The sequence below is a fragment of the Gambusia affinis genome, linkage group LG04, assembly GCF_019740435.1.
Source record: "Gambusia affinis linkage group LG04, SWU_Gaff_1.0, whole genome shotgun sequence".
Classification (NCBI taxonomy): Eukaryota; Metazoa; Chordata; class Actinopteri; order Cyprinodontiformes; family Poeciliidae; genus Gambusia; species Gambusia affinis.
In genome coordinates, this window is record NC_057871.1 from 8,019,692 (window position 1) to 8,044,280 (window position 24,589).

The window sequence follows — 24,589 nt, forward strand, 5'->3', positions numbered from 1 at the left end:
TTTGTGTAACAGAATTTATTGCTGTGTCATATGCATCTTTTTTTTCAGACTTCTTCAACTGCAAAAGCAGCTGAGTGGGCTTCTGGATTTAAATCTGCAGGAAAGGACTGGGTACATGCTGTGGTGGAAAATTGGCTCTGGTAGCAGACTTTCCATGACTGTTATACTTATTGGTATGTGATTAGTAGTGAAAACAAAAAAATAAATTTTCCTCTGGTGACTCATCACGACAGTACAGGATGTGATCTGTCAGCAAAAACTGTCCATTCATAGAGACACATAACGGGTATTTATGATGGAGGGGAAAACATTTTAATCAACTATGGTAAAAACAATAAACATACATACACACAGTTCTATGAGGAAAATGATATGAGGCAAGTCCAGTACACATATGGTGTGTATGACTAGAACCCCTTACCCTTTCAAAGAAACGATATAGTTTATGTCCCCTTTAAGGAGACGATCTCTGTGAATCTGTACAAAGTCCCTCTTGGTGATACTCTCTGATCTGACAAAACATTTCAGTTGCTTCTACCAGCCTGTTAGGCTTTCCTAAATTGACAATAGGCAAATTATAGACAATAAACAACATGAGTAAGTGATTAAAGTTGTCTGACAAATTCTTACATGACATTATTTGCACTTTTTTCATAGAATGTCAGAAAAAACAAGCAAACTAAAACTTCAGTAGTGAATTCAACTAATATTCAAAAGCTGATACAGTAAATATAGTACTTTGTGAAAATGTACAGCTTAGACCTTCTTATAAGTGACATTTCAACCTCAAACATGAATGTATTGCAGATAGATTTTATGATAAAATGACAAAAAAGTGTATAATGGTAAAGTTGAAAAACGTTTTTAAAAATTTAATCAATATAAATGTAAAGTTTCATGTGCATTTAAATTTTCAGTACTTTGTAAAACCACCTTTTGCTTAAATTGCATCTTAATTTTTTTCTGTTTACCCAAATATTTTGCACATCTAACAATTCGATATGTTGCCCATATGTTCTTCTCACAGAGTCATAGTTCTGTGCACAAATAATAGCTGTCCTGACAGTGGATTCTCTCATCTGAGCTCCTCTAAAGTTACCCTTGGCCTCCTGGCTACTTCTCTGCATTATCACTTTGCCATTCAGCCTGTTGTGAGTCTAATCAACATTCCAATAAACCTCTCTACAACTCCTTAAGCTTTTTTTGATACTATTTTTGTCTAATATTGTCAAATAACAGACCTTCAAAACCTTCTCAAAACAGTTCGACTCATGCTGAGAATAAATTATAGTCAAGACTTCTGTGACTTCTGAAGAGGTTTGAAATAGATTTTAAAGAGAAGGAATTTACACAGATATACACACCATGGTTCACAGATGTTATTTATAAAATAGAATTGAAAATCATTTCATTTTCTCTATACACTGGTGCAATGGTGTACATATTGACTTATCATTATTACATCAATAAAATAAATTTAAATTTGTGGAAGTAAATTAACAATTTAAAATATGTGGGGGTGTAGGAATGTGGATATTTTAGCAAATCTCGATGACAAAATCTTATCCGTATTAATTGGAGAGAAAAATAATAAGCAAGTGTATTTAGTTTTGCATGGTTTAAGGAGTGCTATACCACGCCCTTCCTGTGGGTGTCAGTGCAGAAGCCCAGACGAACGTAAATAACAGAAAAGCTACATAATCTGCTGCTCCAGCTACACTTCCCACAGCAAACAGTTTGGATGCAAAACGGTAATAGAAATGATATTACTTATTTCAGCGAGGCTATTTTCATAGATTAAAATATTAAAGTGGGTAGCAGCAATTCTGGTACAGAATTGTTGCTGTCTTATCCTGAAACCGACCTCATATGCTAATGCTAACAACATAGCTCCAGTATGAACTCGCTGGTTGGTTATGGAGTTTCCTCCAGCAGTGATGAAGAGGAGGAAGACTTAAACAGCAGGAAAGCTGAGTGAGTAAACGCTTTTATTTACTGACATTTATCCTTTCATAATATAGGTTTGCTGGTTTTCTGATTAGTAATAGCCAGATTTTGTTTTTTGTTTTCAAGCTTTCATCAAGATGATGCTACCGCTGTCAAAAAGAGCCGCAACTTCTTACTGGAGTCTGACTCGGCATCCAGTGAGTCAGACTCTGAGGATCAGAAGTCCTCATCATATTCATCATCATCATCTCATCTTCAAACCCTGGGCTCCTCGGCACCCTCCCGGCCCATCCTGCCTCCACCCCCCTTAAACTCTGTCACCCTTAAAAAGCTACCTCCACCTTCTCTAAACGCCTCGTCTGACAGCAGCGTGTTCACCAACCCATTCAAAGCACAGGCCGACCAGAAGCTCAGTGCTCTACAGAAACACGTTCCACTCACCATGCAGGCAAGACCCTCCCAGATAGGAGGCAAAAAGGTCTGTGTTTCCTACAGGAAGGACGGAAGGTGCAGGTTTGGTATCAAATGCAAGTTTGCTCACGACAGTGACCTCCAGACGGCGGTGATTCCCAGCGACTCTCAGCCATCTGTGAGTGAGCAGACACCAGAACCTGTGGGAGGATCCCAGAGCTTTCAGCAGGAATCAAAGGAAAAAGAGGCTGAGCAGCAGATGAAGAAGAGGAAAGTTGGACTGAGTAACTCTTTGATTCCCCCTAAAAGAGCACTGAAGCAATATACTATGCAGAGAGACAGAGAGAGGATTAATATGTCCTGAGGACGGGTTTATAAACTGGGAATAACTAATTTTGTAAATTTTTATGTCTTAAATTAGTAATAGAGGCAGAGTTCTGGACCAGACATCATACTGATGTCCCTTTGTCGCTGTATTAATTTTTCTCCGTTACACACGGACCAATTTGTTGTTCTTTCCTGTGAGTATAGGCATGGACTGGTTACCAGTATTGCAGTAAACCAAATTTTAAGAAAATTCTGCTTGAAAACCACATAAATTTCCATTCTAACCGTTCCTGTCTTTTAGAGATATGCAAGAAAAAAACTGCATGTATCAAAATTAATAAAAAGGTTACATATTTTCCACAAGGGTGTCTTATAGCAACAATTAAAACGATTTTGTTTAATAAAACCTTCAGATCAAATTGTATTTTAAATCTTTGAATTACCTGCAAAGACCTGTAGAAGTGAACAAGGTCTTAAGTCACGAGTTTGAGCTGACACAGCACTGCCTCTTCCTTTTGTAATGCTGTGCACTGTTGGTCAGCTGGCTGAAATCAAACTTCCAACACTTTCTCCTCAGTTAAGAGACAAACTGGGAAGATATTAAAAGCCTAAGAAACACAACTCTTACTATGGGAATTCTATTTTGTTAATCTGCAGGCTGGTAAAACGAGAAGATAGAGCTAACAACCAGCTAATTTAATTGTGTTATAATTGTTTATATATGAGGAACAAAATAAGCCTCTTCTGCTTCATTGCAGCATGTGTTTATGCATTTTTGCTTAATGTATCAGAATTAACATAAATGCAGTAAAAAAATGCCTCTATTTCTTATGAATTTCTAATTGAAACGTCTCCTGTCCCTAAAAAACAAACAAAAAAAACCCCATTGAATTTTCAACAAAAAATGACTGAACACATTGGGTTAAATGTTAAGACGTTTATTAAGTTTTATAAATGGATCCTTTATTGTGTTTTTGTGCTAGATAGAACAAATCTAATGTGTGAGATTATTATGTTCTACATAGCTTCTCTTTTCAAACAATGTTACACTTGAGAGGATATTGACAAATCTGTGACTGTTTTTAATATCTCCATATAAGTGATTCGCAGTGTCAGTGGTCGTCTTTTGGCTCCTTAAAACAGGAAGGACATTAGTGAGGTTTGAACTAGTTATTGATTCTGCAAGGTAAACAAACATCTTAACAAATGTCTCAGACTAGACGGTTCATACTTTCAAGGTCTTGAAATTTCAGTTTCAGTCTTAAACATCTCATGTATGTCCTTGTGACCATACACGTTTCTTGACCTTCTATATATAACAAAGGCTAAAAATAAAATATGCTGCCCCTGTTCAGGTTTCATAAATTAAATTCATGTATTCCAGCTTTCTGCATTCATGGCAAATATTTACGGGAAGGAGGTTGGGGGGTGTATTATTGCATAACTGGAACCTAATCTCAGCAATACACAAACTCAAACAGCTAGTTACAGGACTGTTATGTACAAAGGCAACAAACATTCACAAACACTTCTTTCCCTGATACGGAAACTCTAAAAAGCTACCAAGTTTGACGATTAGTGAACAGGACAAGTTATATCTGTGTGATCCTACATTTATCTCAAACCATACTGCAGGTACTTCTTCACATGCACAGTCCTTGTGTTTTTTTTTTTGCTTTTTTTATATAATGACCTGCTGCACGTGTATCTCGCCGTCTTCAGACTGTCCAGTCTGCTCCCACACCACGTCGCTCTCCCCGACCGCCTCCGTCTGCTGCAGCGAGCCGCACTGCGCAGAGGAGGAAGACAGCACCGGATTGTCTAGAATGAAGGCGTTCCTATTGGCCGACGAGGGATCCTGGGTCTGTGGCTGGGAGGTGGAGTGCAGTGGCGGGCTTGGAGCTGCCGTGTTCAGGGTCTGAAGCCGCGGCGAGGCGGCCAAGATGGGGATCTGCTGAACGTGGGTCTGCGATTGGCTGACAGGCTGGAAGGTCATCTGCAGGATCTGAGCCTGGCTCTGCTGGTGGGGGGCGTAGGGCGGCACCGGCTGGAGCTGGGCCTGATGCTGGGTCACCATGGAGCCAGAGTGGAGGGTCAGCTGCTGGATCTGAGGTTGCTGCACGAACTGGACGGGCATCTGGAGCTGTAGGTGCGTTTGCTGATGGTTGTCAGCCGGAGAGGGGGGGTCGATAGGGGTGAGGGCTATCGTCACGGGAACCTGCATGGTGTGGAGGCTCGGGTCTTGCCCCAGTAAAACCACCTGAGGGCTCACTTGCTGCGTCACATGCTGCCCGTCCTGACCCAGCTGATCCGTGTGGCCGTCCTGCCCAACATGGTTCCCGTCCATGCCCGCCACATCCACTTGTGCGGGGTGTCCTGGCAGCTCCAGCAGAGAGGCAGGGGTTGTGATGAAGGCGCCAGCATTGGCCGCTAGGGCCTCGGCGATTAGCACCTCCGGATGGCTCTTGGCCTTGTGGGCGACCACACAGTCCTTCTTCTCAAACTTCTTACCGCAAATGGAGCAGGAGAACTGGTAGGTGGCGTCTGCGTCGTGCTTCTTCATGTGCCAGTTGAGCGACGCCTTCTGGCGGCAAGTGAAGCCACAGATCTCACATCTGTTGAAACAGGGAGGAAGTAAAGCTTAAGACACAATGCCCTGCAGAGGTACACTTGAAATATTTGGCATTCTATCAAAAACCGACTACAAACTACAGCTGCACGGCAAAGAGAAACTAAATGAAATCAGAACGGCATAGTTGCTTCATTAATGAACAGAGAAACACTAACTGTAGAGGCTTCTCTCCAGTGTGTATCATGCGGTGAACAGCCAGATTGTGGGAGCTCTTGAAGGCACGGGCACAGAACTCGCATATGTAATCTCTCTGGTCTACAATCAAAGAAAAAAGGATGGAATCAATTATAGACGTTTTCTCTATATAGCTTTTTTTATTAGGACTTTTTAAACCAATCAAAGGTTCAAGCGATTTGTGTACCTGTATGGTGCTTTGCATGGCGCAGCAGCTGCTTCTGAAGGCGGAAAAGTCTCCCACAAGACGGGTGGGGACAAACGTACTTCTTCTTCAGTAAATGTTGGTACTTTATATGATGCTAGTGCGGAGAAAATGTGATAAAACTGTTTAAAAATATACTCTGTACCCTTCCAGAAAGGCAATACATATCCTCGTGTTTCTTTAAGAAATAGAACCAAAGACACTCTTTATGTTAAAACTGATCGCAGTTCCTTCTTTTGTTTTTTTGTTTCCACACTAAACACCTAAAAAAGCTATTTTTTTCCAAACAGTGAAATAACCATATCTGCCGAAATGTACCAAGATATAATTTTCAGATTGACTGCCAAGAACTTTTACCAAACTTTGGTTGGTGATAGAAAATCTCTACCTATTAGGGAAATTTATTGATCTAAGAAAAAAAAGTATCCATGGAGGAGTACATTTCTACAGGTTTAAAGTTCAAATTATGAAACACAATAAAACAATAAATAATAATTTTTAAAAAAAGATGCTGAAAGGGAAAAAAAAATCAAATGTGAAAAAACAAAGATTTTTCATATTGTTATTTTCATTTCCCGCACTTTTTCAGACAGAATAGCAACCCTGTTATTTAAATACCCGTCTTATCGACATTGTACTATGAACGTCGTCCTATTAAAAAGAAAAAGAATGTCATATATTTAAACTCTGCAACAAGATAAGAATTAATAAGGGCTTTGAATTTGTTTATATCAGGCTGTTTCAAATGTGTGAGTAAATCCCAGTTTGCTTATCTTTATGCTGATCTCAGGAGTGTGTGTGTGTGTGTGCGTGTGTGTGTGTGTGGCTGCTGGGACAAACCTGGAGGTATCGAGGATGAGCCAACACCGTCCCACATCCCTCCATCTCACAGCGCACATACTGAACGGGTGGCTTCTTCCTGAACGAGTAAAGCAAACAGCCCAGTTAAACATCATGGACTCTTATAATCAGATCCTCACAGACACGTCAATATCCGACAGGCCTGTAAGGCTTCTCAATCACAATCCCAGCCGATTATAATTTTGGGAGAAATAAGTACACTAGAGACACTAGGTAAGTTAGAAACCAAAAAACAACAACAACAAAAAAGCATCATCATTGTACAATACATTTCTGAGAAATTACAGACATCTTTATAATAAATTTATGGGAAGTAATTGGTTTGAGACACTATGCAGGTTTCACTCTCACCGTCTCTTTGGTAGCCGTGGAGTTTTGTCGTCTTTTTTCCTGCGGCCTCTCCTGATTAAATAAGAAATAAAATGTGCTTACTTCCGTGTTTACAGATACAACTCAGTGTGAAAAGCATTAATAAGGAAGTAATAAGGAAGAGCAGCTGGTTACCAACTAACACCAACGGAAAAAAAACAAAAAGAACACAGACAATCTATGTTTCTGACTTTAAAGCTGCCGCATAAAAACACGTAACAAGCTGAACTTACTTCCTGGGTCCATCGAGATCCTCAGCTACTTCCTCCTCCAGCTTTACTTCCTCCTGCACCGTCTCCAGGTTATCTGCACCCTCTACTTTTATCTCTGAAAACTCTGTTTCCTTTTTGGGTGCTTTATCCTTCTCTTTCTTTTCCTTGTATCTTAGAGGAACTTTGCGCTTTGGTTTAGTAATATCCCTAGAAGAAAATGAAGACAAAAAAAATCAACTTCATAAATAGTTTAGAATATTAATCAAAGAACAATGCACACAAAAGGAATCTGAATTGAGCAAAGAGCGATGTGAGGCTTCCCTACAGAAATCTTTCTGCCCTCGGGTCGTAGCTTTGATCGTTCAAGTCGTCTCTAAAGGGAACGTCTTCATCACTGCTGAGGCCGTCCTCCTCTTCACCACTGCTGAAAACAAAAACGCAAACAAACAAATGATCTGCGAACAGCTTATGATGCAAGTGGTGCGCTCAGTGCAAATTTACCTCTGACTCTGAAGCTGGAACCTGAAGTCATTCGAATCATCCTGATAAGGAAGCTCGTCATCATCCGGGACTTGTTCTGCGACCTCCTTGCTGTCCTCTTCTGTCTTTTCGCTAAGAAAAAAAAAAAATCACGATTAGGTTAGAGAGGTTTTATGACCCTTTTTTGACCTTGTTAAACTGATAAGAAATATTCCGAACTAATCTGACTGCATCTGGATTTAATCTTAACGTAACTATATCACCAGATTGTAAAGAACTGCCGTAGACATGAACTGAATCTGTCTGTCCCTTAAAGTAAGGATAACCTTTAATAAGAAGCCCTACTGTTATTACAAGTATTTTCTCATACAACAAAGTAGGATGATGGTATCCAAAATGTAAACAAAATGAAATAGAGAGATTAAATAAAACTTTAATCTTATAACTTAACTAAAAGTTTAACTTCAGATTGTTAAAACTTAATATAATTAAATAATATGTGTTGAAAATAAGCTGCTACCCCCGCGACCCGACCCCGGATAAGCGGAAGAAGATGGATGGATGGATGGATGGAATAAGTACTAGTTTTACTGTAGTGCTAATTTTCCTCAAAGCCCTTCCCAAGAGTAAAGACAGGGTTGTAAGGATAACTTCTGCTTGGAAAAGTTGCATTCACCCTTTTTTAGATTTAGTCATATGACCAGGATTTCAATGGTATTCATGGTGTAGAAGTCATTTTTAAACTAAATGCTAAGCATATACTTACTTGTCACACTTTTCTCTATCGGTGCGCTCTTCTTCCACTGGTGCACAAAACAAAATGACAACAAAATAAAAACAGATTTCAACCTTCTTCAGTATATAATATAATATAACAATTACGCTTCTGTTTTCTGGGTTTGTTTTTTTGTCATACTGCTGTTATTAATGTGTTAAAATCTTTATTACATGGATTTAAAATTAAGATGTACAATTAGATCACAATAAAGTTAAAACAAGCTTTGATTGGTTATTTAAAAACAAAACCTTCAACATGTTGCAGCATTTATCTGATCTGTGACAGCGCTCAAGTCAACAGGTCACTCACCAGCTGGAGTCTCCATTTCAGGTTCGGTCTTGCACACAGGCTTGGCAACGCTCCGGGCCGCCCTGCCAGCCGGGAGCTTGGCATCATTCTGGGCTGGAGGCCGTTTGGGAAGAAGAGCTGGAGTTGGAAGGGAAATAGAAAGCCATGAAACATTTGTGTATGCCATGAACTGTGGCACAGACACAAAGACACATCTGTTCTGTTTGAATGTCACAGACAATGAATGAGAGCGGCATTAATTCAACAGCCGCATTGCCCTGCAAAAGTAGCCACGGCCCCTGAACATCTTCATTATGTCACATTAAAAACAACAGGATTTCACATGTCAAGTATCTAACACAAAGTAGTGTATATTTGTAAAAGTGGAAGGAAGATGATCCATGGTGGCGGCAGCATGATCCTGCGGGGAGCTTGTTTTTAAAAGGGACAGAGAAGTTGGTTTTCTCTCCACAAAATCTAGCACAGAAAATATCAAAGTTTTCTAATCAGAGAATAGAGCTCATTTGTGTGCAATTTAACATTTTGCTACTGTAATAAGAAGGCATATTCTTCATGACATTGACATCCTAACTGAAGTAGCCAAGAGGACCATGGTAACTCTGGAGGAGCTCCACAGCTCCTGTGGGCGGGTCTATCAACATGGCATCTATTAGTCGTGTTTTCTACAAATCTGGCCTTTATGGGAGCGAGTCAAGAACACAGACAGTGTTAAAATAAAGTCATAGAGGACACACCAAACCTGGAGCACGAGGAGCCCTGAACAGGCAAGTTTATAATAAAACTTTTTGAACTACACATAAAGAAAATCTTTGCAAGACTTAAAACTATAATAAAAATTACTCTGTATCTCAACACACCATCCCCACGTGAATTGTGCTGGTGACAGTGTCAAACTGTGGGGGTGTTTTCTTCAGCCTCGACAGAGCTTCACAATGTTGAAAGGAAGATGGATGAAACTACATACTGGGCAACAATTTCTTTAAGGCAGGAAAAGACTTGAGGCTTAAGGTGGAGGTTCACCTCCCAGCAGGGAAACAACACTAAACATACTGCCAGAGCTACAACAGATGAAAGCATCTTAAAAGTGTTACAAGGTAATCGATGTGGAACAAAGATCACAGCACAGAATTAGAGAATTACCAGAATGACATAGTAAAATCTATTTTCCGTAAGCTCAGAGGGTTTGGTTGAGATATTTTGCAGGGATGAAAGGACAAAAATGTCAGTGTCTAGATGTGCAACACTGTTACAGGCAAATCCCCAAAAAACTAGCAGCTGTATCTGAAGTCACAATGTGAGTGGCTGAAAATAATTACACATAACTATATAAATTGTTTCTGAAAGAAATAAACAAAAAAAATCTTAAATTTTTCCCTTTCACTTTATGATCATACGCAACTTTGTCACATTAAATCCAAATAATGTACATTAAAGTTACTGGCTGTAATGTAAAAAAAAAAAAAAAAAAAAATAGACATGTTGAAGCCATATGAAAACTTCTGCAAGATTTTGGTGAAGGATCCCACGGATTACCTTGAACATCTGAGGCAGGTTTCTTTGGGTCTTCTGAACTAAAGAGAAGAGGGGGGAAAAAAATCACCTTGTATGGCAAGCAATAACACAACATCCCATATGACATTAATACAGCAGTTATTATAAAGAGAACGTCTTTAAAGACAGGTAAGTTTTACTCCACCCATGTAGGGGACGAGCCATGCAGAAGGCGTGCTTTTAGAAGGAGCAGACCCCACTGATGCACATTTCAACTCTACAGAGGCTCATTAGAAACAAATGTGCATCTGTCGTTGACTGCATCTATTAAGTAGGAGCTGATAAATATGAAGCTTACTCTGTGCCTTGAAGGCTGTCTCCTGTGAGCCCCTCTCCAGCTTCCACTTGACCCGCTGAATCTAGCCCTTTCCTCCGCTTGGAGATGGAAACTTTCCGCCGCTTGGTCACACTGCTGTCCGGGCTCGGTTCGTCCTCCTCCTCGTCGCTTTTCAAGTCCTTTAGCCAGGCCGGTACTGCCCTGGTTGACCTGTCCCTTAGAACCCGTCCGGAGGTCTGCGCGCTCGGCGCAGCTCCGTTAACCTCCGTGACAGAAGAGGGGACGCCGGACCTAGGTCGGCCCGCTCCCCGCTCTCTGAGTGCCCTCCGCTGCGTACCAATCGTACTGGTGGCCGGGGTCTGCTCCGCGGCCTTGTCCTCCTTCGGTTCCTCGTCTTTATTTACATCCTCGACTCTGTTGTCGACTGGTTCCATCACCGTGAAGGGTATATGTCCTACCTCTTAATTCCTCTTATAGTCAAGCAGGTTCACAAGCAAAGTGAGGAATAACTAAGCACATCTGCTTTAAAGCCGTTTTGACTGCAAGCGGCCCTTGTCCAACATTGATGCATTTTCTGCTGGATTCGTCGCAAATTAAATGCACACATTAATTCATTAGAAACTTAAAACTTTTCTTAATTATCTATTCAGCTATAAACCAATATAATTTTAAAGAAGCAGACACTAGTTTCTTGTTCTTAAAGCTATAGTAAACCTACTTATTCGCCAAGGCCCAGAGAACAGCCATTTTGTGCGCTTTGTTGCGTCTCCTTTAAGCCAAATATAAACTGAAGCTGTGTTCAAGAGTGACAGCGGCTCTCAGACTCATCTGGATCTCCTCGTGGCCCATAGCGCAGCGCTGCTCAGTTTAGCTGGTTTGTTTATAAATCTACAATAGTAGTGGCAAGCTAAGGAAAGAGTGCGCATGCTCACTGATGCTGCGGCATGATGGGAGTTGTAGTCAACATTAAATCTATCAGCCTTAATATTGGATTTTAGATGACAAATTTTTCAGTTTTGTGCGTTGAGCGACTTTTACTTACAAAACCCAATTTGACCAATGAGCAGTAGAAATTGTATTTCATATAGTAAGGAAATCTACCAATATATGTAGAGGATTTACCCACCAATTTTACTAAAATTATTATTTTTAGTTTATTTGAAATACATGCTCTTAAATTCTGAGTCTAATATACATTTCTGCAAAAGATATTAACAGACCAGAACGCAAAATGTATTCCACTAGCAAGTAGCTTGCTAAATATGTATATTAACCTTAATAGTGGATGTGTTTTATGTTACAGCAGTAATCTGCACTGATGAATGCAGAGCTAACATGGCTGCCATTGCAAACATACACTGACTAGTCGGAACTACGGGCATGCTACAGATTTCTAAGATGGTTTTTACCACCAGATGGCAGTAGCATAGTATGGTAATCTACTGACTAAGTCACTCTTAAAATCCGTTACTTGTAAATTGGATATACTGTATTGTTAATTCGCTTTTTTCTGTTTATGTTCATTTTTGTGGTATGTGTTTTAATGTAAATGTGTCAATGTCAAATTTATTTATATAGCACTTTAAAACAGGCTTAGAACTGCACCAAAGTGCTGTACAAGAGTGACAACAACACAAATAAATAAAAACAAAGTATCAAACACTAGTTCAATTAAATGCCGAGGAATAAAAATGAGTTTTAAGAAGCAATTTAAAATGATCCAGGCTGTGGGCAGATCTAATTTGGAAAGGTAGATTGTTCCATAGAGAAGGAGCAACAGCAGAAAAAGCCCGATCTCCTTTAATAACTGACTGGATACTGTCCGAATTGTTTTTGAAATCATTTTCAGACATTTTTATTTTAATAAAAATAAGAAAAAGAGAAAGAAATAAATGCTAAAATTAGTTCTTGTGTTTGACATCAACAATAATGTGTTCCTTGAAAAGAATACATTGTTATGTCTGTCATTGGATTTAAATAATACTTTTGCCTCATCTCTTATATGTGTACGAAATGGGTTATGTCAAAGTTTCTTTTTCGTTATAGCTTGCATAATACTTGTCCCTTGGGGGTAATGAAGATGACTGATTGACCAAAACTTGGCAAATATGGTTGTTCCAGCAGATTCACCCTGTGTTTAAGACTATACAAAAAATAAAAAAAAATTGCAGGAGCTACAAAACTCTGCAGGCCATTCTTGGCTTATTCATTTTTAAAATCCATAACAGAGCAATTATAAAAAATGTGAAAGTAAAAATGACCTTTTGGTAGAATTACTAGAAGAAACCTTCTTTTATAGAAGAAAGAACATAGTGTGATGTACCTTTGAAAAGTGTGTGGACTTCAAGACTTTTGGAATCAACACATAATGCACTGCACTCTCGAGAGAACTGAACACTATATCAATCAAACCGTATACCAACATAGCTGAACAGGGGTGATGTTTTAGGCACATTTTGCAGCCACAGCCCCTTAGCACCTTACAGTCATTGGCCGGCCAGGAACTCATGTCTATATCAAATATTCTACAGTTGAACATATGCATTCGTTCAGATAGCTAAACTTGGTCATCAACAAGAAAATGATCAAAAGAACACCAGCAAGTCTACAGCATAATGGGTGCAAAATGAAAAACAATCCAACCAAATCTGAACTCAGTATAATTAAAAAAAAATACAGAACCTTAAAGGAGCTATAAATAAAAAAGCTGAAAATCTCATGAGCAGATGGAGTGTTGCATAGAACTAAACTGTTTCACAATCATACAAGAAACCTCTCATGTGTCAGACAGAAAACTTCACATTACTGTTGACTCAACTTGTTCTACATGCTAATCAACTAATGATAATTTGTATAAAACTGTATTTTAGAGCAGATTTTTGTTCATTATAATTTTTCACAGTGTATTTTTACAGCATTCTTTCTTAGAACTCATCGTCTGGGAGTTAAATGTTCCCCTTTTTATGTGTAATGCACAACCCCAGCTACCAATAAATATGTTTATATGCAGATGTATGACTACAGAGCTGTGGCCTGATAATGCTATCACAGGAGAATGTGGTTCTTCTTTTAATAATTGTTTTTAGATGATAAATCTCCCAATTTCTTTTAAAATGTGACATTAAAAATGATATACTAAAATGGGTTTATTATGACAATGCTTTTCTGCAACTGAAACTTTTTTAGTCCATCATTTTGAGCAGCCCAATATTTTTTACTCTTGTTACATTTATAGCTTACCTTTGCAAAATTGAAACTATATGTAGTTTGGTCAGCAGATAGGTCAATGAATCATATTTTTAGCATACTACATTTTACATATTTCCAAACCCTGTAAAACCACAAAATTACTTGTGGTTCACTCATGGCACAAAGTTTATCTTGTTCCCAGTAGAGGCTGAACTCTGTCAGGACATCTCCTTATCGCTGACCTTGTTTGTGTTGTTCATGGACAGAGTCTTGAGACGCAGTCAGAGAAAGGAAGGTGTCTCTTTGGAGAATCTTAGGGTTTTAATGTGAGTTTTCCATACAATGTGGTTCTGTCTCCATTTTTAAGCCATGATGTCCAGCGTCAACTGGAATGGTTTACATCTGAGTGTGAAGCTCCCTGGAAGTCCTCTAATTTGAAGGTAATGGTTTACAATCACAAACGTAGAATGATCCCTTCAAGGACACCTGTCACACGCCCCTCCGACAGGTAAACACTCACAAAACATCATTCTTCCGATTCCAGCCCTGTACTTCACAGTTAGAATCGTGGTCTCAGGTTGGCAAGCTTCCTCTTTTTACTTTCGAATGTAATGAAGCTCCAGTTATGGCCTAACACTTGAATACTAGTTCGATCAGATTGGACGTCTCCAAATATTAATGTCTTATTTCTTGAGTGTGTTTGCACATTGTAATTTGTTTTTATGTTCCTTTTGGAAAAGCCACTTATTCATTCAGCCGATGTAGATCTCAGTTTGCCATGAATAATGACAGTATTACCAACCTCACAACTTCTTTTGCCATGTTTCTGGGGTTGATGCACACACTTTGCCCTAACCTGTGCTAACATATGAGACCCAGAACATGCTATGTTCCCTCTGTGTTTATTCCTAGGCATAATTGTTTGAACAAATGAACATGGCATCTTCATGCAGGTGGAGATTGTACCCAAGAATGAATATGACTTGTGGAGGCCCACAGTTCTCTTGCTGATGTCTTGCTGTAGTTTCCTTTTATTTTTTCATTGCCCCACACATAAAGGACTCTGTTTGAGGTGCTGCTTTGAAATAAATTCAAAGTTGAGTCTTTAATCAATCCAAATCTTCTAAGTGAAAAATCAAGCCATATCATCACCTGGACTTCCTCAGATAACTTACAATAATGGAAGATCCTAATGAACCAGTAACTTTGATATTTCAATGTTTCCCTGGTTCAACACACCTGAACCCATTGAACACAACTTTTGTAGGGCCTTCCAGGGCCCAACATGCAGAGAGTCTACTTCATTAATTTTAATCAGCTGAATGACAACAGCCCCTGAAGAACGGAGTTGGTTTAAAGGCATAGTACTCTTGAGGATTTAAAGAAATAAAAATATCTCTCTTACTAGTCTGGTATTTAGCAAAAGAAACAAATTTGATAATCTAATCTGATTAACAACAGACGATGAATGACAGTTCATCTGGTTTCTGCTGTATTATATTTGAATTGGAAATTCATGGGGATCCAGCAGCCTGAGTTGGAGAGTGCTGATTGACAAAGTGATGTTGATGGATAGACAGATGGATCGATTTATTTCATATATTTGGAAAGCAGTCAGTTAAGACTTGATGCCAATGCAGAGATTTGAACTCTCTCCCGCTGCCATTGCCCCACATCATGAGCCCCAGATCTTTCCAGAAGCTCTCATTGGTGAAGCACATTTATCTGGAGTAAAGGTAACAAGCAGCACCAAAATTTATGAAAGATTTTTTTTCTGCCATGTCAGCCATTTCTCAACAATTGCTGATCTATGAGGTCAGAGATGGGTTACCTCTGAAACTATCAGAAGCTACTCAGTTACCACTCTGCTATTACTCTGTCTAATCTAAAACCAGGGCAGCTGAAGAGAAAAATCTTCCTTGTGAGAAAAAGGCATGGAAAAGTACGGCATGCAATCACAAATAATTATCAAAGATCCTGCATCCTTTCAAAAGCACTTTATTTACTGTGTTTTTCACTATAAATATAACAATGAAGAACAAGGTCTTATTTCTTTTAACAAACCTCTTAATAGAAAAAAAAGTCTGAATGAGTCTACAAAGCTTTAGCAAATACATCTTGGCAATAAGGCACACTAGGAGGAGTTAAAAGTTTACACCTATGTTAAGCCAGACTGTACTTCACTGACATGTTTTTTATGTTTGTTTTGTTTTGCTTTTTGCCTTTTTGTTAATTCCAAAGGCAGCTAATTCATTGTTGGACTCTCTGAACAAAACTAACATGCAGAGTTGCAACACGACCAGCTAAAATGCCAGGGTTGTAACACTTCAATGAGCTAGCTTTTAATCCTTGCTGAAACTGCTAAAAAGTAGCTGAACATGAAGGTTCTTTGTGTTCCCACTCATAACACCAAAGTACATTAGGTTACAGATTAGAAGATTACAATAAATGTCAAAAGCTAAAAACTATTGCTCACTTTTGGCAAAAAAAAAGTAATACAAAGAGGAAAAAATATATATTTTTCTACTTTTGTTACTTTTATCCCTACTCAAGTTGTAAATAAGTAAAGAAATATATTATACCTTTTTTAACTTCATACATAACAAATGTAATGCATATATTAAATATATATATATTTATCCAGACTTTCTGTCTTCATCATAAAAGCAGTTAACAGCAGTTAGTCCTCTACATGAAGTCCAGTTCAATTGGAGCAAAAAAAGGGACAACTTGGAGTGAGATTATTAACTCAAGACAACACGGTTGCTTTTCATTTAACATCTTGAAACAAATAACTTATTTTATCAACAGTCCAATTTTCTCCACAATTTTCAGAGTTGTGTGTGGTAATAAAAAATGTGGAAAGTAAAAGAATATTCTAAATGAAAAAATGGCAAAAAAAAGAAACTAAAACTGGTCTGAAAATACAAGTCTACATAAAAAAAGATTTTATATACAGCGGAGAAAATAAGCATCCAGTATAAGAAAATGTTCTTAAATGGCCTGGTGACACATTTTTATACCTTTTGACTTTAATAACCCAAGTTATGTATGTATGTATACAGAGAAATCAAAGTGTTTCTCTAGGGAATAAATATTGAACATGTGAATCAAAGGAAGTAAAAAAAAGCAAAAAGCTAAGAAAACATATGAAATATAAGAGTATTTGAAAAGCAATCTTGTTTCTTATTATTTCAAATTAGTGTTGGAAACTCTGTTGATTTCAAAGAAAGAGAAAAAAGTCTTTATTGGCCAAGTCAATCACTGGACTTTCATCCAGTGGGATATTTATAAAGAAAGAAAAGAAAGATTTGAAGTCAGCATGTAGACAACATCTTGAAGTAGTAATTACCAAAACAAGTCTTGTCTCTTGAGAAATGAGCAATTCAGTAAACACTTTCAATACTTATTCCCTGAGTTCCCACTCTGGCTTCTACACTAAATTTGTTATGATGTCCTTCGTATGTGTCGACTACTTGGGTTGTGACCACCATAAAGTTGGTGGTAACTACTGGAAAACGTTGACAGGTTCCGAACATATTTTCACCGCTGTTTATGTGACTGTAATGACAGTGACTTCCTGATTAGCAGCTGCTTGAAGTAGTTTGGAGGTTTCACTACATTCAGCACATCGCATGCCTCCTTGCATATTTAAGAGTGAGGTATTGCTCCAGTTTAAACGTCTTGCAAGCAAAGTTTGAAGTTTCACAAGTGCCCAAAAAAACATATCTTAAAGACTTTCTTTTTTGAGTTGGCAAAGTAAAACTCACACATTAATAAAACACTGCAAAACAAACAGCCAAACTAGTCATATCCACTCATGAGTTCATGCTCTGTATTTAATATCTCTTCATTTCAAGGTGGCGTTTCCATGCCAGTTATAAATATGTTTAAGTGCACCTTGGTCTAGAGTGATTTGGAGGAGGGGAAATAAAGAGGGAGGCAGGAGTGTTACTGCAGAGTCATTCTGACATCTGACTCCAGAGCCTCAAACCCACTCATCTCACTATGATACAGTAATAACAAAAATAAAGTTCACTGGAAATACAAATAGAAGAAGACTCAGGTGCCGTGCACAGATGGGAGTCTGTTCCTTCTGGTGTCAACCTCACAGCCCTGTTTTGTTTCTGAAGGCACGTACTGTACGGTGATGTAAGGCACTGTAGCCAAGCGCAAAGAGTCTCTCTGAAGTCGTCAGACTGGAGTGTATTAAGTATTTGGTTGCCAAAAATGGAAATGGGTCAAGCAGTGTAGGAACCCAATTTTTAAAGAATAACAAACATATTTGTTCACCTTTCAAGACTCAAGCATTTCATAACAACAATAAAATATACTTAAATGTAGGAAACAAACATCTATTCAGTCTTAGTCCCCTATTAATACAGTTTCTAATGATGGGGAACATCTGAAAGCACATGATGTATTCCAGTTTGCTCTTCATTTTTGTGCCTTTCGGACTCCCATCTTTAAAAGGTACACACACAAAAAAAACTGCAGGGTTAGTTTTTACCCCAAATGTTGGGTTTCTGCTGTTGGGAGAGTGTTTAGGTACTTTCAAACAATCAGTCAACAATTATGACCAAGGTTGTCGGTTTAGAGAGCGACATTTTGAACTATGAAACATTCTGATCAAACATTGCTGGATGAAATACCAAAGGATAAGATGGTAAATTAATGCTGTGTGTTTATGTCAGTGGGTTGTGTTATTATTTTCCACAACACTAGTGTTAGCATTAAAAGAACAAGCTTAGTCACTCTAGATCAACATTAGCCTAGTGCTAACTAATGTTTCGACCAAAGAATCTGTTAGTTAATATAAATGGGCTGAAGAAACAGGGTTTTACATCTACTTTAAGTTTCTTTGCAATTATGTTTTAAAGTTACTACTTTCTTAAATGTTTCTATTCAATTATTTTTGACTTTCGAGTTTAATAAAAGATCTGCTGAAAGGAACAAAATAATAATTTTATAGTGTTGTATAGTGAGCATGATTTGTCTTTTATCCAAAATTAATTGTTAGTCACTAACAATCTTTCAGTACCTAATTACTTTCCTTTCTTTCTATATCTTATTTATTCAAATTTGATACTTTTTTTTAATTAATGCTAAGCTAAGCTAAAAATCTTTCAATTTAATTCAAATACATATGCAAGCTTGGATTGATCTACATTTGACCCACAAATTGGTTAGTGATATGCTCTGAAATTAGGTTGTTTTAAACCCAGCAGTTTTTATAGTGTATCAACATTAAGACACATGTTTCAGAAGTTCATAACCAGGGACAAAAGAATCAGGGAACAAAACAAAGACCTAAAACCTTCATTTAAGACAACTGAAACAGACAAAACAAACTACACCAAAAAGTACCAATTGGGCATATGGAAAGCAATACACATTCAACCAGCATGGATAGCATCATCTACAGCATGTAAAACTGGCTAGAATACTATATATTAATGGAAAAAGACTACAAACATGGATATATCCAAAGACAGTGGTATCATCTTATCAGTAGTTCCTGGTTACCTTTTCCTTCTTTCCATTTACTTCGCTTTCTTTGTTTTCATACATTACACAGTGTATAGATCTGTTTCAGAAAAAAAAAACCAAGATAAAAAAAAAAAAAAGCAAAAGGAATAAAGCATTAATAATGCGTCTTTTCTTCATAAATACTTTAAAAAGTACCGTAAATGTCCCTGCTGCAACAGCAACAAGATGGTGCAATGAAAGAGAGACAATATGAATATTACTAGAGTTGTGGTTACTGTTGCAGGGGAAGCATTTGAAGTGTGTTACAAAATTCAGAAAATAAAACAGTGACGCTGTCTAAAAGAGCTGCTCCCCTTTCTAGCCCCGGAATATAGAGAGGATGACAGCAACTAATGGAAAACACCAGGCCATAATTTTGTCCCAGTCTTGTAGTCTTAGTTTTTGCTACGTATCCCATTAGAGATCAAGTTCAAAAGATGTTTTTGTGGCGTGGACAGATGCTGTTGAGATTCAGTCATTGGATGACTCGATCTGAGCCCCCGTTTCAGTACGACTGGTAGATGTCATGGATGGACAGTGGGAAAGCCGCGGCGGGGAAGGCCTGGGGCACGGCGTAGCCAGCATAACCTCCATATGCTGTGGCTGCCATGGCAGCATTTTTCTGCAGTGCAGCCAGAGCGGCTGTGTTGGCAGCATAGTTAGCGATGGGAACGTACCCAGCTCCATACAGGCTGGCAGCAGCTGGGATGCGTTGGACGTTGTGGGGCATGGCATAGACGGGAGTCATTGGACGGCCCTAGGTAAGGAGGAAGGACAGGTAAACTGGATTTAGATAGGAATAAAGAAAAATTAACCAAGATTTTAAGAGTATACGTCCGATAAAAAGCTGTTTTGATTTTGCAACCTTTGTGTAACCTTGAATGAGATGGGATATTCTAAATCTTTACATCAAAAAACATATACATGTTCCTGCCAATAACATTCATAACTTTTTCTCCTTTTTTTGCATGTTTCAATGTGTGGGGATGTGAATATGTGATAGACCCACTAAAAATGATAATTGAAAAGGAGAAAGAAAATGATAGTGTATTTGTGCATTCTTGATTATGTTGTAAAGTAGAATAAAAAATTTCAGTGTCCAGATGTGCAAGGTGGGTATATTATTTATAAAAAATTTTAATAAATGAAACCATCTGACACTTTCCTTTAGTCTCATAATTATGCACTACTTAGTATTGACCCGTCACATAAAAGTCCAATAAGGTTTTACTTGTAATGAGGCAAAACAAGTAAACATTTATCTGAATGCTTTTGTGTATGACATTATAAGACACACCTGGAACGGTGGAGGTGTGGACACTGAAGGTAAGACAGTGGCGGCAGCAGCAGCAGTGGCAGCGCTGTGTTCAGGGTGCTGCATGGTCAGAGGGTTCATGAGGTGCTCCACTGAATGCACTTTCCCCTCCTCCATCACTTTGGCTGCAGGAGGAGCGCTGAACACTGGGTACTGTGCACCCAGAGCCGGCAATGCCACTGTGCAAAGACAGGTACAAAAATGAAAGCCTGCATAACAGACGGGGCCACGACAGATTAAATCACATACAACCAGCCATGCTCAAACATGCATCCAATCATGCTTAGTTTAACAGGTTTTCTTATTTTTCTTGTGAAAAATAAGAAAAGAAGAGAAGGAGATGATTGAAACAAGAGGGAAAAAATAAGTTACAAAAACAGCAATTGGAGTGTGATTCAGATTATGTTGCTTTTCAACTATGGAAAAGTTGAACGAACCCCCTCTTTCACATACACACATCTTTATAACACAATACAAATACAACATCAGTCATTGTTTTAAATGCACAAAAGAGTTTTCAATATGGTGCTGATCCTGTGATTCAACATACAGAAACCAAAACACCGACTCCTCGATCTTCGTCAGTTATGTCTACTTAAGAAAACTGACCAAATATTGACCAAATAAATACACGATTTTAAAGCAATGACCAGTATATCAAATGTAATGACGATGTTGACAAAACAACTTAGCATTAGAAAGTAGAAAGATAATACCAGTGTTTGCATGTTGACCTTGATTATTTTTTTCAATCAAAATTCTTTCTTGTGCCATCTAAAAAATAATATGACTTACCAAAAACAAAAAAATCTTTGAATTTGTTTCACTTTTGCTCAATGTTCACCAAAAAATGAACCATAGCAAATTTGGCACACCACTCTAAAATGTATAATTACCAACATTCATAGGTAATGCAGCATGTCGACGAACAAGAGTTTGTGTTCTATGTTTTTTTTTTTCACTGTGTCATGAAAGTATAACATAAGACAAACAATTTGTAAAAAAAAAAAAAAAAAAAAAAAAAAATCTAGCTTCTCTGCCTTCTTCTCTTCCTGTAGTCTGACTGTCATCTACAGAAATGCGCTGCCACTGGTAAGAAGCAACCAATCAGAGCCAGGAAGAGGGTCTTAGGTGTCAATCCCTTTTGTGTATGCACTGCTCACATGGTAACCCTACAGTGTGTTCAAACACACATAATTCACACATTTATTTCTGTTTTCTAAATGGCAAAGTACTAATAACTTAGTATTGTGTTTAGAATGATTTACTTAGGTATTTGTGGGTTGAACTAATGTGTTTGAGATGTTGTTTCAATATTTCCATATTATGTCCTTTCATGATGAAGTTCATCATTCTCCTGCAACTAAACACCCAGACAACATTATGCTGTTGCCCATAAACTTTACAGTATGGATGGTATTCTCAGGCTTGCAAAAAAACCCACAAAACTTTGTTTTTAAAATTTTTTAGATTCATCTATTAAACCTAGAACGCCACAATGGGTGAACATTTCCACTGTGTTTGCATGCAATTGTTTGAGCAGATGAACATAGAACCCTTAGGCACTGGGAAATTCGACCCAGACTTGTTGAAGTCTATAAGCTGATTTCTTTTGATTTCACCATGATGTCAGGAGTGCCTCCAATTACCTCAAATATTGTGAAGCTTAGGAAACTTTTAATCATCCTCTGGGATTTGCTAGTTTGTTTAAAGGCATGCCAATCCTAATGTATGACAACTTCTCACTTTGATAAAAGGACCAAGCAACCTCTCTAAAATATTTTCTATAACTTCAGGATTTAGTAAATAGAAAAAAAAGCTAATCTTAAATTGCCTAACAGAGAGAACAAAAGATATAGTACGACATCAGAAAATGAGGAAGGTTGAATGCTTTTCTACAATATATCTGAATATTTTGTTTCAGTTGTATGCATTTGGTCAAATTAGTCATGTTGAGATGTATTCTCATTATTCTGCAGCCAAATAAACAACATATAATTAAGCTGAATACTTTTCAAAAGGTTTTATATTCTTTGAACAGAACTCTCATGTGAAAATCCCTGTGTATTAATCTGAAAATGAACTACAATCCCATTGTTGATACTGCTTAGCATAATGCTGTCTTCAGCTCTTCCTCCTTTCAAAACTGATGATATCTGAAGGTATGACAAATTCCAAACTAGTTTCTGGAAAGCTGGTTGGACTCTTTCTCAGGACTGAATCTGAATAAGCAAAACATAGTTAATTACCTTATTATGTAACTAGATTTTTTTGCAACGTGCACCAACAGAGCTATTGAGTTTTCTGTGCTGAGATTTATCTGCCCTGATTGATGTTTCCTTTATGAGTTGAATATCTTCCGAGCATTACCATCGCTGCACTTCCTTCTTCTTACTGGCAGGAAACAAAGTAGAAAAACTCTCAAAACTTTCTTGTCATGTCCTTCTTCTTTTGGATCAGATCGTATTATTATTCAAGATCAACTTTTCCAAACACTGGCATTATGATTTAGCTGATTACAGTTTAAATTTGTGAATTAGTTTTGCACTTCAGCTCCATTTTGACTGAAACTATTTAATGAAAAAAAAAAAAGAGGAAATTTGAAACATTGTTGGGAAAAACAATTTAATTTGAATTTTTTTTTAGTTCAACTATTTCAACCATTATAAAGTCAAATTGGAACTGAGTGAATGCATTATATTGTGGAAGCAGATTCTGTAAGTACAACCCTGTTTAAACAGATAACAGTGCTGTGTGGGGAATCACACACTAATCAAAAGTTTATAGAGAAGATCAAATTTTGTCTCAACATTATGGTTATGATGCCTGGTAATTGAAAAACATTTAAGCTGAAAAGCTTGGTGTGACATGTCCAAATTGGGGTATTTGTTCTGATATATATTTTTAATCCCTAACTGCTTTTAAACCAATGAATGCATCACTGGTCTGCATTGTTTAAATTCCCTCAATGATTAAAACAACTGCTGACCAATGAATCCCATTGTTTTCCCTTGACACAGCACTATTATCAGTCTGAACACTAAACAACACATTTCGTTTTTGATTAGAGGTAGAAAGAGGACTGAAGTAAAGCAGCTACTTTCTGGTCATGCTCACATGGGTTGATATTATGCCTTTTTACTCATGACCATCCAGCAACAGCTGTCATGCAAATTCAAGAAAGGTTCCGTAAACCACGCAGGACAGAGGTTTAGTAAAGGCTAAGAGATGGGCGATGACATTAATGAGTACGTCTGTCTCACTGACTTGTGCCTGGTTTGATGCCAACTGGGTTGACGGAGGCAGGAAGCTCCAGACTGGGTATCAGTTCATAGGGCTTTTCGGGCTGCTTGGTCTTGCCCTCGTGGTAGCGACTGTAGATGCCACGACCGGCAGAATAACCCCCTAGGTAAGACCCTCGAGGTCCAGGGGTACGATTACCTGAGGCTGCACGACCACGCCCTCGCACGGAACCTGCTTAAAATACAGTTACAGTATAATATGATGATGGGGTTGTGGGCTGGGATTTGTAGATGTTTTGTTGGGCAGCAGGATTTTACGTTGAGTTCAGAACATCTTTGGAAACTCCACTTGAGAAATTGACCTTTATGTAAGAGTCTGGTTAAAGTTTTGTTTAAAAACTGGAGGCAGCTAGTATTTTACCTGCAGCTGATAACTCTCATAGCATCTTCATCTAAAACTTACACCAGGTTTTAGACGCTAAAGCTAGAAACTAAGACCAAAACAGACTATTTTAAAAAACGTCAGTCTTAAAAATGTCCTAGCAGTGACTGTCGGACAGAAGTATTAGTTTTGATGAAAAAAGTCATTGAGTTAAAGACTATTATGTTGATTTCCCATCACTTTACTTTTTCCATCAGTTGCCCTAACTTAAAACCAAATTTAATGTGACATATTGAATACAGCCTCCACACTCTATTTTGTAAGTAATAAGAGGCTTTAAAATAAGTATATATCCAAAACAACCCAACAGCAGTTTAAATTTCATTAAATTGCAGAAAT

At 38.0% G+C, this 24,589-nt stretch overlaps 3 protein-coding genes across 19 annotated transcripts in view; 1 reads left to right on the top strand and 2 right to left on the bottom strand.

Annotated features, from left to right (window-relative positions):
• Positions 1-1,633: 1,633 nt before the first annotated feature.
• si:ch211-113e8.11 lies at positions 1,634-3,043 on the top strand. Of its 2 annotated transcripts, XM_044114088.1 has the most exons (3): positions 1,644-1,751; positions 1,891-1,974; positions 2,074-3,043. In XM_044114088.1, exons 2-3 carry the CDS (start codon positions 1,898-1,900, stop codon positions 2,720-2,722), a joined length of 726 nt encoding a protein of 241 aa, XP_043970023.1. In that variant the 5' UTR covers positions 1,644-1,751; positions 1,891-1,897; the 3' UTR covers positions 2,723-3,043. The 2 variants fall into 2 exon arrangements, with proteins under 2 accessions (XP_043970022.1, XP_043970023.1); XM_044114087.1 differs by having other exon boundaries at positions 1,634-1,974.
• Positions 3,044-3,607: 564 nt separating this feature from the next.
• On the bottom strand, positions 3,608-11,418 carry zfp91 (ZFP91 zinc finger protein, atypical E3 ubiquitin ligase). 2 transcript variants are annotated; one of them, XM_044114084.1, is made up of 12 exons: positions 10,555-11,418; positions 10,239-10,276; positions 8,706-8,822; positions 8,385-8,421; positions 7,640-7,750; positions 7,464-7,562; positions 7,160-7,345; positions 6,909-6,959; positions 6,537-6,615; positions 5,679-5,793; positions 5,473-5,572; positions 3,608-5,300 (listed from the first exon to the last, which is right to left on the bottom strand). In XM_044114084.1, the coding sequence occupies exons 1-12, from the start codon at positions 10,965-10,967 to the stop codon at positions 4,367-4,369; spliced, it is 2,280 nt and encodes a 759-aa protein (XP_043970019.1). In that variant the 5' UTR covers positions 10,968-11,418; the 3' UTR covers positions 3,608-4,366. The 2 variants fall into 2 exon arrangements, with proteins under 2 accessions (XP_043970019.1, XP_043970021.1); XM_044114086.1 differs by having other exon boundaries at positions 7,464-7,559; positions 10,555-11,412.
• A 4,285-nt stretch (positions 11,419-15,703) lies between these two features.
• rbm47 (RNA binding motif protein 47) overlaps positions 15,704-24,589 on the bottom strand; it is a 41,559-nt gene continuing 32,673 nt past the window's right edge. For 7 of the 15 annotated variants that reach the window (XM_044113589.1, XM_044113587.1, XM_044113591.1 and 4 more), the window contains 3 exons: positions 23,834-24,043; positions 20,549-20,745; positions 15,704-20,008 (listed from right to left, as the gene is read on the bottom strand). In XM_044113589.1, coding sequence (XP_043969524.1) covers positions 19,757-20,008; positions 20,549-20,745; positions 23,834-24,043 — 659 coding nt within the window. In that variant the 3' untranslated portion in view covers positions 15,704-19,756. The remainder of the gene's footprint in view (positions 20,009-20,548; positions 20,746-23,833; positions 24,044-24,589) is intronic. The other 8 variants (XM_044113594.1, XM_044113593.1, XM_044113595.1 and 5 more) reach the window with 2 other exon arrangements.

Coding starts and splice junctions, on each gene's coding strand:
- si:ch211-113e8.11 (XM_044114087.1), top strand. CDS start 1,898: ATGAACTCGCTGGTTGGTTATGGAGTTTCCTCCAGCAGTGATGAAGAG. Junction 1,975..2,073: donor TTAAACAGCAGGAAAGCTGA/GTGAGTAAACGC, acceptor TTTGTTTTCAAG/CTTTCATCAAGATGATGCTA.
- zfp91 (XM_044114084.1), bottom strand. CDS start 10,967: ATGGAACCAGTCGACAACAGAGTCGAGGATGTAAATAAAGACGAGGAA. Junction 8,422..8,705: donor TGAAATGGAGACTCCAGCTG/GTGAGTGACCTG, acceptor TTTGTGCACCAG/TGGAAGAAGAGCGCACCGAT. Junction 7,563..7,639: donor TTCCAGCTTCAGAGTCAGAG/GTAAATTTGCAC, acceptor TTTTGTTTTCAG/CAGTGGTGAAGAGGAGGACG.